General features: G+C 37.9%; 1 protein-coding gene and 1 long non-coding RNA gene across 2 annotated transcripts in view; one reads left to right on the top strand and one right to left on the bottom strand.

The window, feature by feature from the left end:
- The window catches only part of LOC308658893, a 558609-nt gene that overhangs the window by 25955 nt on the left and 518212 nt on the right, over positions 1–14442 (top strand). The window lies entirely within an intron of this gene.
- LOC308658551 (lysozyme C) lies at positions 2775–7745 on the bottom strand. The gene is made up of 4 exons (XM_081311311.1): positions 7582–7745; positions 5984–6148; positions 4327–4405; positions 2775–3602 (listed from the first exon to the last, which is right to left on the bottom strand). Exons 1-4 carry the CDS (start codon positions 7715–7717, stop codon positions 3536–3538), a joined length of 447 nt encoding a protein of 148 aa, XP_081167437.1. The 5' UTR covers positions 7718–7745; the 3' UTR covers positions 2775–3535.

The following is a 14442-nucleotide window of genomic DNA, read 5'->3' as shown; positions in this document are numbered from 1 at the left end:
AGGTGTGTCTCTCGTGGATATTTGCACCAGCTCCCCTAACAGAAAGTCTTCGTAGAAATTACACACTGAAGTATTTAGGGCCATTGGGTATAATATTGGCAACTCAGTCCCAAATGCCTTTTTTTGATGGGAGAAGGCAGGGAGAACTGGGGATTGAACTCAAGGGTGCTCAAACACTGAGCCACATTCCCAGCTCTATTTTGTATTTTATTTAGAGACAGGATCTCACTGAGTTGCTTAGTTCCTTGCTGTTGCTGAGGCTGGCTTTGAACCCTCAATCCTATCTCAGCCTCCGGAGTCACTGATATTACAGGTGTCTGTCAGATCAGTCGGGGCAGGCAATGGCCAAAGGAGGCAGATTTAAAAGGATCCGCTGAACAGGCTTTATTGAGATATCACTCCCTGGCAGAACTGGATCAGACCCACAGAGGGGACAGGAGAAGGGTCTGAGGAGAAACCGCGTGGAAGCTCGACTGGACTGGACTTTTATGGGACTTACAGCAGGAAGGGAAGGGCTTGGGACAGGAAAAGGTGTTTCTAGGGTCCCTTGCCCCCTTGTAGTTGGTCAGGGGAGTTGGCTGAACTCCAGGATTGGCCAGGGGGGTCCTGTTGATTGACAGGAGTCAGGAGATCTGGCTGATTGACAGGCGTTTCCGCCGCATCTGATTGATGTTCTTTTCCGGTGCGGGCTGCTTTGTTCTAAGTTGCCACTAAGTCGCCACCAAGTCGCTGCCACCAACCTAACAGTGTCCACCACTGCTTCCATCTCAACTGTGGTGTTTGAATAACATTCATTTTGATCGAACTGTTTTGTGTGTTTTTTTTGTTTTGTTTTGTTTTTTAAAGAGAGAGTGAGAGAGGAGGGAGGGAGGGAGGGAGAGAGAGAGAGAGAGAGAGAGAGAGAGAGAGAGAGAGAGAGAGAGAGAGAGAATTTTTAATATTTATTTTTTAGTTCTCGGCGGACACAAAATCTTTGTTGGTATGTGGTGCTGAGGATCGAACCCGGGCTGCACGCATGCCAGGCGAGCGCACTACCGCTTGAGCCACATCCCCAGCCCCATGTTTTGTGTGTTTTAACTATTTTGTATTGATTTTTTTTACTTAAATTATTTTATCTACACTTTTCCACAAAATAGACACGATGCATGTAATCTGTCATCTTAAATGGTTTATAGCATGATGACATGTTGCTCATCAGTTTCCTTCTCTAGTTTTTGTTAACCTGTAAGTCCTATATTGGTAGAAGTCAATGTATTGCTGTCATAAATAAGATTCATGTGAACTTTCCCAACTCTCACAATGCCTTGTCTCCCATTTCCATGTTAGAGGACATTCGTAAAGCAATAGGACTTACTCAAACCTCAAACCCATAAAGGGGAAATTGTAACTAAGCACAGTCAATTTGATAACCCAGTTGGATAATAAATGACTAATGAGCAGAGGCATGTACAGTGCAAGTACACTGAACAAAGGGATGATTCATGTCCCAGGAAGGACAGAGCAGAACTGTGGGAGATTTCATCACAGTACTCCATATGGCATGCAACCAAAACTTATCAATTATTTACTTCTGGAACTTTCCCCTTAATATTTTTAGCTCATAGGTGACCATGGATAACTGAAACAATGGAGAGTGAAATACTGGACAATGGGGGACTACTGTATATGAATAAGGAAAATTTGTAGTGTATCAAATGTTTATTGGTTTGAACACTGGAGTACTCACAATTTACAAATGAAATAGCAGGGAAAGAGTGGGAAAGAGGAACTGAGAAGGAACAACCTGTGAAGTGGGATGTAAGCAAAAAGGTGAGAGAGAAAAAGCTTCTGGTGATATGAAGTGGCTCACTTAGCTAAATGCTGATGAGAGAGAGCAAGTAGGAAGAGCAGATGATCACTGGAATTGCACCCAGGAGTCATGAGAGAAGTCCTAGGGCAGCAGAGGTAGCTGAGTGAGACAGAAGCCAGATTGGAAAGCGCTGAAGAGAGAGGTGGGGATACGCTTCTCCCGTAGAAGTCTTGCCATAGAGACAGCAGAGTCATGATGAGGTGGTACTTGGAGGGTGGTGGAGGGTCAGTGGAATGTTCTTTGTAGGATGGGAGGATGCTGGGGCCCTTTGCACAATAATGGAGGTGATGGAGCAGAGAGGGAGAAACTCAGCTTAGCTTGGAATATCTGTCGCTAGACATAGGACAGAGGCTGCATGTGGAGATGCTGCCTTTGCCAGGAGCAAAGGCCCTTCATCCCAGAAACAGTGGGGAGGGGCGGGGGGAGGAAGGGTCAGTGAGGGGAAGGTGTGACTGCTGCTTTGTGACAGGGGGAGAACCTTGTATTGCTTCTTTGAAATGGCTTTTTTTTAAAAAATGGTATATATAAGCAAAGATTATCTGCTAAAAGCAGAGGATGGTGGAAGGTTAGAGAACAGAGAGGGTGTCAGATGTGTGTGTTGGGGCTCAACAAAGAATGGGAGAAGTGAAATAATCATAATCATTTTAGAGAGGGAGACAACACCACAAAAGGAATCCAGAGAAGTGACTTGGATGGCCATGCTGACTTGAGGTACATATGAGATTCATGGTTATGAATTTAAAGTGAGATTTATTAGCATACTTGTTCTTTGTAGAATTCGTGGATTTTCCTCCAGCAATAGCCAGCTATTTAAGTGCAGGTGAGAATATAGAAGAAATTTAAGTCTTTTATCTTTTTCAAATATGTGTAATTTTTTTCTTGAGACACTACATAGGTCTAAACAAAGACACACAAGGAAGAAATGCAACCATTTAATGATAACATTTGTAATTTTTACATATGCATAATTTCACTCCTGTGGTTAATTCAGTAATGCAAGCAATAAAATTGGGGAACAGCAATAGCCCATTTAATCCCTCATAATGTTTCTACAGTCAGCAAGATGCACCTAAGTGCCCTTTAAAAAAGATTGATATATAAATTGTGAGTCTCTTTGCTGTATAAATGCAATATTTCAAGAAAATACTTAAACGAAAGGCCATAAACTTTGTGCGAACAAAATTCTTAATTCAGTCAGTCTCCATCTAAGCCATTTGGCACTCCATTCCTTTAAAAAATTATATTCTGTCAACACAGTGTTTATTTTTCATATTTTTGGATATGAGTATGTGCATGGGAGGCATTGGATGCCTACACGGCTTAGATTTTGCCTAAGATCAATTGATTTTAAGATGGCCTTTTGTTATACTTTTATATAGTACTGGGAAATACTAGTATTTCATTAACGAAAAACTGTACTGGTGATGTATTGGATAATCAAGTTTGCAGATAAATTTTCACCAGCATTAGCTTTATTAGCAAGCTGAAAATGGGGGTTCACTACCAAATTATAGACACATTAGTAAATATTATGGCTATTATGAGAAAAGTTATATTTTGCTCTTGCTACTGTAAAAATGCTATTTGTTTGAAGGGGAAACAATGGTAGTGTGAACTTTCAATTAAATACAACTCCCTTATTATGGTGAAGACAAAATGAGCTGAAGAAGGAAGGAAAATTTGCAGTTACACTCCACAGCCCTGAATGTACTGAGAGAGGTTGCGATTTTGACAACGATTTCTCCATGCCACCCTGCAGAGAAAAGGGAAACACACAACAAAGGTTAAAACATATCTGCATTGCAGTGTACATACTCAATTCTTTTTGTGGGAGCAAAAGATCATATCCATAAATATCATTCAGGCTACAATTAGACCCAGGTACTGCTACTGATTAAGTGGAGATGAGTATACAAGGTACTTTGCTCCTCCTCAGAGGCCTCCATAGGGCACAGAATGCTGAATACAAATGTTGAGTTATGTGCATGGCCCATTTACTTATTCCACAAATTGTTTCAAATATGACAAGGAGACCAACATGGGGTGCATGTCTGTAATCATAGCTGCTCAGGAGGCTGAGGCAGGAGGACTGCAAGTTCAAAGCCAACCTTAGCAATTTAGTGAGGTCCTGTCTCCAAATAAAAAATAAAAAAGGACTGGGGCTGTGGTTAAGTGTCCTTAGTTCTATTCCTTATACAAACCTCCCACTCCCCTGCCACTAAAAAAAAAAAGATATTATAAAGAACTAGTATGGGGTGGAGAATATTTAAAACTCTAGAAATCCCTAAAATCCACGGAGGAGTAAACGGGCAAGACTCTGAATCAGTTCAAGCAGATTGTCTCTTCTGATGGAGGTAATACATTGTGTCCCTTAGGCCCCAAAGGGCAACTTTACATTCAGAATGGCACTTAAGTCTCTGAATTTTTTCTCTCACTGCAGAGTAAAACAGTTTCCCCTTTCAAACCTTAAAACATACCATGCTCTAATGCCTTGTGGGTCACGGACAACCCTCTTTGCACAAGTTACAGCTTGAGAGATGTCATCTTGCAACAGAGCTGGAAGAGAGGTGGTGAGGCATGAAAAGGATGTTCTAGAAATTTCATTGGAAGTTTACCCTTATTCAGTTTTATTATGTTAGGCAGAGGAAGCAAACCAAGAAGTTCTTTTCCAAGAATTTATATATCTGTGATTGTTGTGAAAAACTTCCTTTTAATTATTTTCCTTGTTGACATGAAATAGCACATTGTTTCTCAGTTTCTAAATTGTTGGAGGCCCTCAATTACTACCTAATATGACAAAAGGTGTTCTTTGTACACTGAAAAAAGACAAGCCCAGAATTTTTTACTCAGGAATTCTACCATTGATGATTTATCTCAAAGAAATAATAAGAAGTCTGGGGATATGGCTCAGTGGCAAAATGCACAAAAATGAAAAAGAATTTAAAGAGAGAGAGAGAGAGAGAGAAATATATTAAAACCTCACATGATGTGTAATCAGGAAGCTATTTATAGCAATTTATAAAAAGGAAAAGTGGAAAAAACTTATTAGTGGAATTCTCTTTACCCTTTCAAATAATAATAATAATAATAACATAGATTTGTATGAGTTGATATGGCAATAATTTTATGTGATGCAAATTGTAGAGCAGGATAAATTAAATTTTTATAAAAACATTTGTATCTGGCTATGTATATGTGTGATATAACTTTGATTTGATGTATATAATTTATATGTTGATGTACATTCTGAAAGAGTATATACCAAAAGTTATCCATGGTTATAAATCTCTAGGTAGTAAGACTGTGGATGCTATTTCATCTTGCTTATATTTTCTAAATATTATTCAATGACCATAGATTATTATATAATACAGAGTAATTTTAAAGCAAATCAGATAGGTTAAAAAATATTTTAAAACTGATCTGCACTTTGGAATTTTAACATTTAAAATTTTTAAAATATCAAATATGCAATATGTATGCACTATTATATGCACTGAAAATTGCACATGATATTTCTATTTTCATGAGTTCAGGAGTCTAGTATTCCCATACCTTATATATATAATGCATCTTGTGCGTTCTTTTTCTTATTAAAACATAATGTTTCATCCCAAGTACATAAATACGTAAGGTAATGTTTTAGGTGTGATAATGATTATTTAGGAATTGTATATTTTGGAGATTCAAGCTAGAGGATTTAGAAATTAAAATATCAATGTTTCTAATTCACTTTTAAAATCTCTCAGCAAAATCTGCATACACATACAAGTAAAATCTATGGAAAAATGTGAATAACTATTGAAAGTGCATAGTCATCTGGGTATTCATTATATGAAAACCTAGCTTTTTACATATTTAGAATACTTAATAATAAAGCATAAAACAATCAAAAAAGGACCACACAATGAAATAATCCTTAAGCTATTTTAAGTGGATACATGGAATGGCAATGTTGTGGAATAGCATCAATAAGGTCATTAACAATAAATGAGCAGGCACTCTACCACCGAGATGGACTTTTTCTAACTCCCTGACAAATCCTTCAAGGCTATTTCATTCACTTGAACATCTGTTCTTGTAAATATATGCAGGTAGTTATTGAGCCATCACTCAAATATTATCTTGTCTTACCATTGCAGGATATACCACAGGCATTAACTGCTCTTGGGGTTTTGCCATCATTACACCAGTAGCGGCTATTGATCTGGAATATCCCATAGTCAGTACTTCTACTTCCAGGGTTGTAGTTTGTAGCTCTGGTGTTGTAACTACTCTCCCATTTGGCCAAACACACCCCTGAAAAGAAATTGTTTTTTTATAATAAATAGCAACACTAAATGATTTATACTGTGTATCAAATCAACTCTATGTAGCTAATTCTATTTTACTAGCAACTTACTTTGTAAGTACAAGATGTGTTTAATTGATAAGAAATCTTAACACGTTAGGGTTGTTTTGTTGTTTTGAGACAGGGTCTCACTGAGTTCCCAGGGTGGTCTCCTGGGCTCAAGTGATCCTCCCACCTCAGCTCCCCAAGTAGCTGGGACTACAGGTCTGAGCCACCATGCCTGCCTGCCTCAACACCTTTGTTATAGAGGGTCCCTAGGAGTATCCTTTTGTAGCACAGATCAGTTTATAAGAATGTGAAGCAAGATAAGGAATTTTTAAAAAATATTTAAGTTGCTGTTTTTTCACTGCTTTTACCTTCCCCTGTTCTCATCTGTCAGATAACATTGATCCTAGAAGAGAAAATGGAGCTGTTGAGAAAGTTGTACAAATTCATAGCAGATCCATAGACTGATGGGAAGATGCTTTATTAGAAACAATTAAGGACTTTTCTGAGAGAGATTTTCTTGTAATACCTAAAGGTGAATTGGGATGTTAAGTTTGAATCTTGAAACCAAGAATTATGGAATAGGAAAGGCTATTCTGTGATTTTGTTCAACCACCCATTCATGTACTTACTTGCTCATTTATTTACAAATAGCTGTGGAAGGGAAATATTAGAGGTCAATCTGAAAAGTACTGATATTGGAGAACATGAAGTATGCTGTAAAGTAACTTTTCCTCATGGCACATTTTGAATGTTGTGGAAGAAATTGAAAATTAATCAACCTAGAATGAATAATGAAGCATTTCATGCTGAATTTTAGGGATCTTTATATAAATAGTGAATGGGGGTGGGGAATGGATTTCCTAGGGCCTTTTTGGAGAATTCAACTTAATTTTATAGTATTTTGCTGTGAAACATACCCTGTCATAGCAAGGGTTTTGTTTTGTTAGCTTTTGTGGGATTGAACCCAGGGGTGCTCTACCATTGAGTTATATCCTCAGCCTGCTGGGTTTTAGAGACAAGGTCTCACTAAAGTCCTTAGGCTGGCCTCAAACTTGAGATACTCCTGCCTCAAACTCCAGAGTTACTGGGAGTACACATGTGTCACTGTGGCTGGCATGGCAGAGGAATTTAAGAAAAGAATAGAAAAAGAATTGTGTCACTCTAGGCTGAGAACCTGAGTTCCAAACAGGTCCTTCAGTGTATGTGGGGCATTGAATCTGAGGCAACTGCCCACCTAGTGGCACTAGCAGAGGACATCAGGTCCTGTTAGACTCAGAATGGTATAGAATCTTTCCCTCCCATGCCCACATCCCTTCACCTGGTATCTCTAATTCTAGAGGACCAAAATGATGTTTTCAACCATTGTAAAAACAAAGAGGAAGACCCAACTTACAGTTTGCCAAGCTGATTCCGCGGTAGCCATCCATTCCAAGTCTTTTTAGAGTTCTGGCCAACTCGCACCTTTCATAGACCTTGCCCTGGACTGTGACAGAAAGGAGAAGAAGCCCCAGAATCAGAAAAGCCTTCATGTTGACTGGGCAGTCAGACCACTAGGCTGAGCTAGGGAAGCTGGTCCCAGTATTTAACATCTTAGAACTTCCTTCTTCCTCTAGTGGTGGGGGGGCTACGCCCATGGAGCTGTGTGTTGAACAGGAACTACCTAGTGATTTTATCTCTGTTTAATTTTTTTTTTATGTTTGAAGAAAGATATTGTGATGTTCTGAGAATTAATCTATAGGAAAATAATTCAGGATATTGTTTAAAGTCTTGGCTCAGGAAGAATTGGGAAAATAACACTGTTTCCAAAACAGGAAATTCAATTTCACTATGAATTTGAACAACTATAAAGAAAAGATAATGACTATTTTGTACAACTTAACATCAGTTGTAGTTTTTGATTTTTATTTTTACTCAATTGTTTTGTTTGGTTTCACTATTTGTAATGATCTTTTCCACTTAAAATTTCCACAAAATGGACATGACACATGTACCTGTCACCTTAATGGCTATATAGCAGGATGCCATGTTGCTCACCCAGTTTCCTGTGGTATTTTTTATTACTATTATAAGTCATATATATATATATATATATATATATATATATATATATCTCCTTTCTCTCTCTCTCTCTCTCTCTCTCTCTCTCTCTCTCTCTCTCTCTCTCGCACACACACACACACACACACACACACACACAAACACACACACATATTTTAAATTTAAACTTGATTGCTTTAAATTGCACATTTAATATAACAAAAAGCTCTACAATGCCTGCTTTCCCCATGTTGATCATAAAGTCCTCATGGTAAGAAAATGAAAATTTTATCACATCTGTCAGCTATACTGGAAAACAATGGATAATTTACAAACAAATCTCCTTCATCCGGAACATTTTACAAAATACATACTCTGGTACACATCTGAATTCATTCTATAATTGGACTTTAAAAAGTCATTAAAGAAAAGGAAAAAAAACCCCTCTAACTTAACACTGACAAGCCTAGGAAATAATGCTGATGGCAAGGGAGAAAGAGCTTTAAATGTTGAATGCAACTTAGGTAAAGGAGATGACGAAATTACTTGTTGAATGTCTATTTAAATGTATCTGTTAGTAAGAGTTTTCTTTCTTCCTTTTTCTTTTTTGAGGTTGTTAATGGACTCATGCCTTTATTCTATTTGTTTATTTTTATGTGGTGCTAAGCATTGAACCTTGTACTTCACACCTGCTAGGCAAGTGCTCTGCCACTGAGCTACAGCCCCAGCTCCAAGAGTTTTGTTTTTAATGAATTTCAATAAGGTGGACAAGTCTTTTGCCTCTTGTAGTTTCTGTCTTCACACCTGTGAAATCTTGACTAAAGAAACTGAGTCCTGGGACTCGATATTTAGGAAAAAGTATAACATTGAGGATAAGGGGAAATGATATCAGTATTTTCTTACTGTTCCTAAGATTCTAACAAATCAATCACTATTCACATCAAGGAAGAATATGAAAGATAATATGTGGGATTTCACATTACTTATGTTTTATAAGTTAGTCACGTACAATATCTCAATGGCAAAAATAAAAATTCAACATAGACTCTCTTGAGAAACTTAAAAAAGTAAATGTTTCCCTCAATTAGTTTTTTTCTTTTTCTTTTTTCTTTCTTTCTTTTTTTTTAAAGAAAGAGTGAGAGAGAGAGAGAGAATTTTAATATTTATTTTTTAGTATTTGGCGGACACAACATCTTAGTTTGTATGTGGTGCTGAGGATCGAACCCGGGCCGCACTCATGCTAGGCGAGTGCGCTACCGCTTGAGCCACATCCCCAGCCCCTCTTTTCTTTCTTTCTTTCTTTCTTTCTTTCTTTCTTTCTTTCTTTCTTTCTTTCTTTCTTTCTTTCTTTCTTTCTTTCTGTGTGTCTTGGTATCTAGGATTGAATCCATGGGCAATTAACCACTGAGCCACATCCCCAACTCTTTTAATTTTCTTAATTTGAGACACAGTCTTGCTAAATTGCTGAGGCTGGCTTTAACTTGTGATCTTCTTGCCTCAGCCTCCCAAGGTTCTGGGATGACAGGTATGTGCCACCATGCCTGGCTCAATTCGTTTTTAAATTTGAGGAATGGCATAATATATATTTTGAGACATCGATGTTGATGATAGAAATCATTAAAATTATTCACACTGCTATTTCTACTTTTAGCATATCCTTGATGTACTCTGGGGTAACTCTAAAAACTAAAAAGAATACCAAAATTAAAGTGAGAATAGAGGAGAAAAGGAAGGAGGGTGGGAAGATAGTGAAATTGTCTAGTAACAACAAACATGATTTTTAAGGTTTCCTCGAAAATATTACCAGATTATATATTTTAGCTCAATGGCATTGGGCTACTGGAAGTGACCAGAAAAATGAGTAGAGTGTCCTAATGGGTCCCTGTTAGGTTTTCAACTAACCTGTGATTTGAATGGTCCACTAATGAAGGGCTGATGACCCAGCCTGGCTTGGTAAGGCTGGCTGTGGGGGGCTTACTGCCTGTTCTTCTTTCTTTCAAGATTTCTCTTGAATGGAACTGGAGACTCTCATGCTAAGTGAAACAAGCCAAAAATCAAAGGCCTAATGTTCTCTCTGATATCTCTGACATGTGGATGTGACTGACATTGAGGGGTGGTGGCAGGGGGTGGGGTGATGCTCATCTGTCTTGACAGGAGGGAATGGAGGGAGGGGAGGGGGAACAGGAATGGGAAAGACAGTAGAATGTACTGGACATAACTTTCCTATGTTCACATCTGAATAAATGACCAGTGTAATTTCACATCATGTAAAACCAAACAAGTGGGGAGTTATACTCCATGCATGTATGAAATGTCAAAATACATTCTACTGTCATGTATAACTAAAAGAATAAATTTTTAAAAAAATTTTTAAAAAAGACCTCTTTTGTAGGTCTAAGAACCTCTAACAATCAGCAGTACAAAAAACTCATCAGATTACAAAGATGAACAAAAGAATAATTCTGCAAATGGCTTAATCATGAGCCCGTTATTAATCAATCTTTTTCGAGACAGGTAGTATGCACCTTAGAATAAATAAAACTACTGTTCTCCTGTATATTTTCAATGTTTCCTGAGGGAAAGTGTTTCCTGATCTGAAGGGTTTTTGAAAAACCTCCGCTAAAAGATATCCCTTATTGTCCATCTAAAATCGCCCCTTCTCTTAGTCTTGTATCTGATACTGTTGAAGACTACCCCGCAGTAAGAGTAGGCAAAAGTTTCAGGAGCATTTTGGAAGAGACACATTGAGTTTATTTACTTGGAAAGAAAGATTTTATTCTAAGGTGTCTCTATTTTTTCATTGAGTCATATTCTCAAAACAAATCTTCTCTAAGATACTTAAGTACTCAGAATAGAACACATTGACATGGAAAGTTACAAAGCCTAAGGAAACCAAGCACAAGTCAATAAAACTACAACTCAGCATTCCAACATTTCCGCATGGTATCTTCACTATGAAATGCAAAAAGACTAGTAATGTTTGAGTGAAATGATCTCTAATCTGTAAATTACACTCATGTGACCAAGTGGAAGACTATGGGATAGAGGTACAGAGAGCTGCACCCAAAGCAGTCCTAGGACTGCTTTGTCTAAGCTTAAAAATTTAATTAACCATCATTTGGGTGGAGGCTGAGGATGAGAGATGGGTATAGGGTATAGATTAGGCTCTACATGAATCCACCCCCTCCCCCCAAAAAAACCCATAAACAAAGAAAATCCAAAACAAGAAACTTCTAATTTAAATATTTTAAACAGACTGTTTTCAGTGCTTATTTGATACTGGAAATGTGGTAAGCTAGCATAAAATATTTCTCTTTATTACAAAAATTCAATATATTAAGGATTTAAACAATTGGGGAGGGGGGAAATCTAGAAACATTTTCATTTTATTTTTTGACTGAGCATTAAACCTTCTAAAAAAGTTTCCAAAATCTTAACAAGTATCATATTCTATAGTGAAAGGCTTGGGTTTTTCAACATAGTGCTCATCTCCACATATAGCCAGTTTCATCTCCTCTGTGAGATGGACGACTTCTTTGATCATGAGAAAACCTGTGACCCTCATCATTACTCAGTAGTCAGCATGACTGTAATGTCTACTTAGCTTCCTTCACCAGGTTTGTCTAGCAGTGATGGTTCCTTTGGCACAACACTAACTACTATATGGTAGCCACCATTGGGGTGACATGGAGGAGGTACTGGTTCTCCTGGAAGTCTTTCATAATCATAGGGTCCTTCAGAGCACATTCCATCCTTCTCTGAGCCACCTATCTGGGTTGCTGGGAGATGAGTGAAGATAGTCCTCTGCTCACCACCACTATCCCATGCTTTATATTATTAAAAATCAGTGATATCCTATCTTAAATAAGGCTCATGGAACAACTTTCCTATCTCCACTTCCACAATGCTTTGCCTCCTGTTCCATGTTAGAACATAAGAGGTCACTTATAAAGCAATATGACTTTAACACTGAAACCTACAGAAACACATCTATCCAACCAAGTGCTGCCTTCAAAGATAATTACATCAGGAGGCTCTGCACACTCTTAGAATATGAACAAACACTACCTGAACTCAGAAAGAACTGTGCTCTGGATCTGCCTAGGAAGAAAAGATTCTGAGCCACATCAAGGTTATCACCTTGTGGTTACCCTTATTTTGCATGAATGAAAGTTTTTTTCTGCTTGACCTTTAATGGTTACTAGCTTTGGCTGTGAATGAGTATTTAAGAATCCCGTTCAAAAAAAAAAAAAAAAATCACATTGTTCAGACAAGGCCTACCTTTGAGTGTTTAATAATAAAGAGTGAGACAGATTTGGGAGACCCAAAGAAAATGAAAATGGTTCAAAGAGAGAGTCTCTGGTCCCCTTTGTATTCTTTCTCACTCACTTGAGAATACCCAGCTGTGGGCTGGGGATGTGGCCCAGTGGTAGGGCACTTGCCTAGCACTGTGAGAGGCCCTGGGTTCAGTCCCCAGTACTGGAAAAAACAAAACAGAACATCCATTATTATCTGTCTTGGTTTAAGCCTTCTGGTGATGAGATTAATTTTCCATTTTTTTAAAAAAATTTAAACTCTTTGGTTTTTTTAGTATTTATTTTTTTAGTTATAGGCAAACACAATATCTTTATTATTTTTTTTAATGTGGTGCTGATTGAACCTAGTGCCTCACACATGGTTGGTGAGCGCTCTACCTCTGAGTCACAATCCCCACCCTAATTTTTCTTTCAAGTGTTTGAAGAATTATGGACTTACATGTTTTAGGGATAGAATAAGCAAATATTTGCTTGCCACCAAAAGCCAAACTGATAGCCAAGATACCCTGCCTGATATATTGTGACTACTTCAAAGGGAAGAAGTGTTTACACCCCTATGCCCTGGGTCTTTTTATTTTTTATGTCAGGGAGCACTCTTCGACTGAGCTACATCCACACTCCTCTAGCTGGGATGGGAGTTAAGGGAAATGATAACATTCAATTAATACTGTTATTATTTCAATTGAAATAATGAGCAAGCTATTTAAAAATAAAAGAGCAAGTAGGTAAGATGGGGGCAGAGAATTTTTCCCCAGAAGTTCTGAATATTCTGCATGTTTTATTTGATGAAATATGAGTCTCTTGTCTTTTCAGAAAAGATGTCTTTAGATCCCAGGCAATTTTGTCCTATTCCAATAGAAAATAATTTATTAATTATTCACAATTCAGAATTTTGTCTTTATTTTTTCTTACAATTGAGGAAAAAGAATTAATTATGGTGAATGTTGGGGACTTCAGGACTGGGAAATAGGAGATGAGGAAGGATCTCACAGACTTTGACTGTTCCCCAAAACTAAGTCATCTTTATAGCAAAGATTTGCCACAATTTATGATATTGTTAGAATGTTCAATGGGATAGAACCATCTCACATTTCTTGCACATCCCATGAAAATATCACCCAAAGAAGATTTAAAAGGCACAAGTCAACAAGGACCATGAAAAGCAGAAGCGATGACGATGAGAAATGTAGTACAATTTTATAATCCAGAGGGTGAAGGGCAATTTAGGATGATGGGTCTAGCTGACACGTGAGTGCTGTAGAAGGGGACATCAATACAAAGCAAGGTGACTGTTTTCCTAGAACTGGGAAAAGACTAAGGCAACTCTGAGGCAGGAGTGTATGGTAGGGCTATGAACAGGAAGACTGGTTGTCAGTCCATGTGGAGCAGTTCAACTCTCCTGTTCTCCCTCAGGCCAGGACCAGAGCTTGCTCTTCCTTCTCAGCCTGAGGGGAAGAAGGATGGGAAGATCAGGGAAAAGTAAGACCCTTTCTGTGTGTGTCTCTCTCTCTGTCTGTCTCTCTTTCTTTGTTATTGTGGTACTAGGGATCAAACCCAGGGTCTCCTGCCTGGTAGCCAAGCTGCTTTACCACTGAGGTATTGTGCCCACCAGCCCAATTCAATGCTTTTAACATGTGGAAAAACTATCCTTTTTGAAGTTGTAATTTGTTGAGGAGATATTAATACAATAGTTGTCCCTTATTCCTAAGGGATATATTCCAAAACCCCAGGTGGCTATCTGAAACCACAGGCAGTACAGAACCCTGTATGTACTGTGTTTTTTATTTTATTGGCAACCAATGACAAAGTTTAATTAGTAAATTAAAAATATATGAATTAGACAGTAGATTAACAATAACTAAAACTTAAATAGAGCAATTACTGTATTAAGTAAAATAAGG

Source organism: Spermophilus citellus, assembly GCF_964194105.1.
Source record: "Spermophilus citellus genome assembly, chromosome: 10".
Lineage (NCBI taxonomy): Eukaryota > Metazoa > Chordata > Mammalia > Rodentia > Sciuridae > Spermophilus > Spermophilus citellus.
This window is presented reverse-complemented; position numbering and strand designations above follow the sequence as displayed.

What these genes read in the sequence shown, in the direction of transcription:
- LOC308658551 (XM_081311311.1), bottom strand. Translation starts at nt 7,717, where the DNA reads ATGAAGGCTTTTCTGATTCTGGGGCTTCTTCTCCTTTCTGTCACAGTC. An exon ending in CGGAATCAGCTTGGCAAACT is followed by an intron (nt 6,149 to 7,581) that starts GTAAGTTGGGTC and finishes ATTTCTTTTCAG; the next exon opens with GGGTGTGTTTGGCCAAATGG. An exon ending in CTGTGGTATATCCTGCAATG is followed by an intron (nt 4,406 to 5,983) that starts GTAAGACAAGAT and finishes CCTCTCTTCCAG; the next exon opens with CTCTGTTGCAAGATGACATC.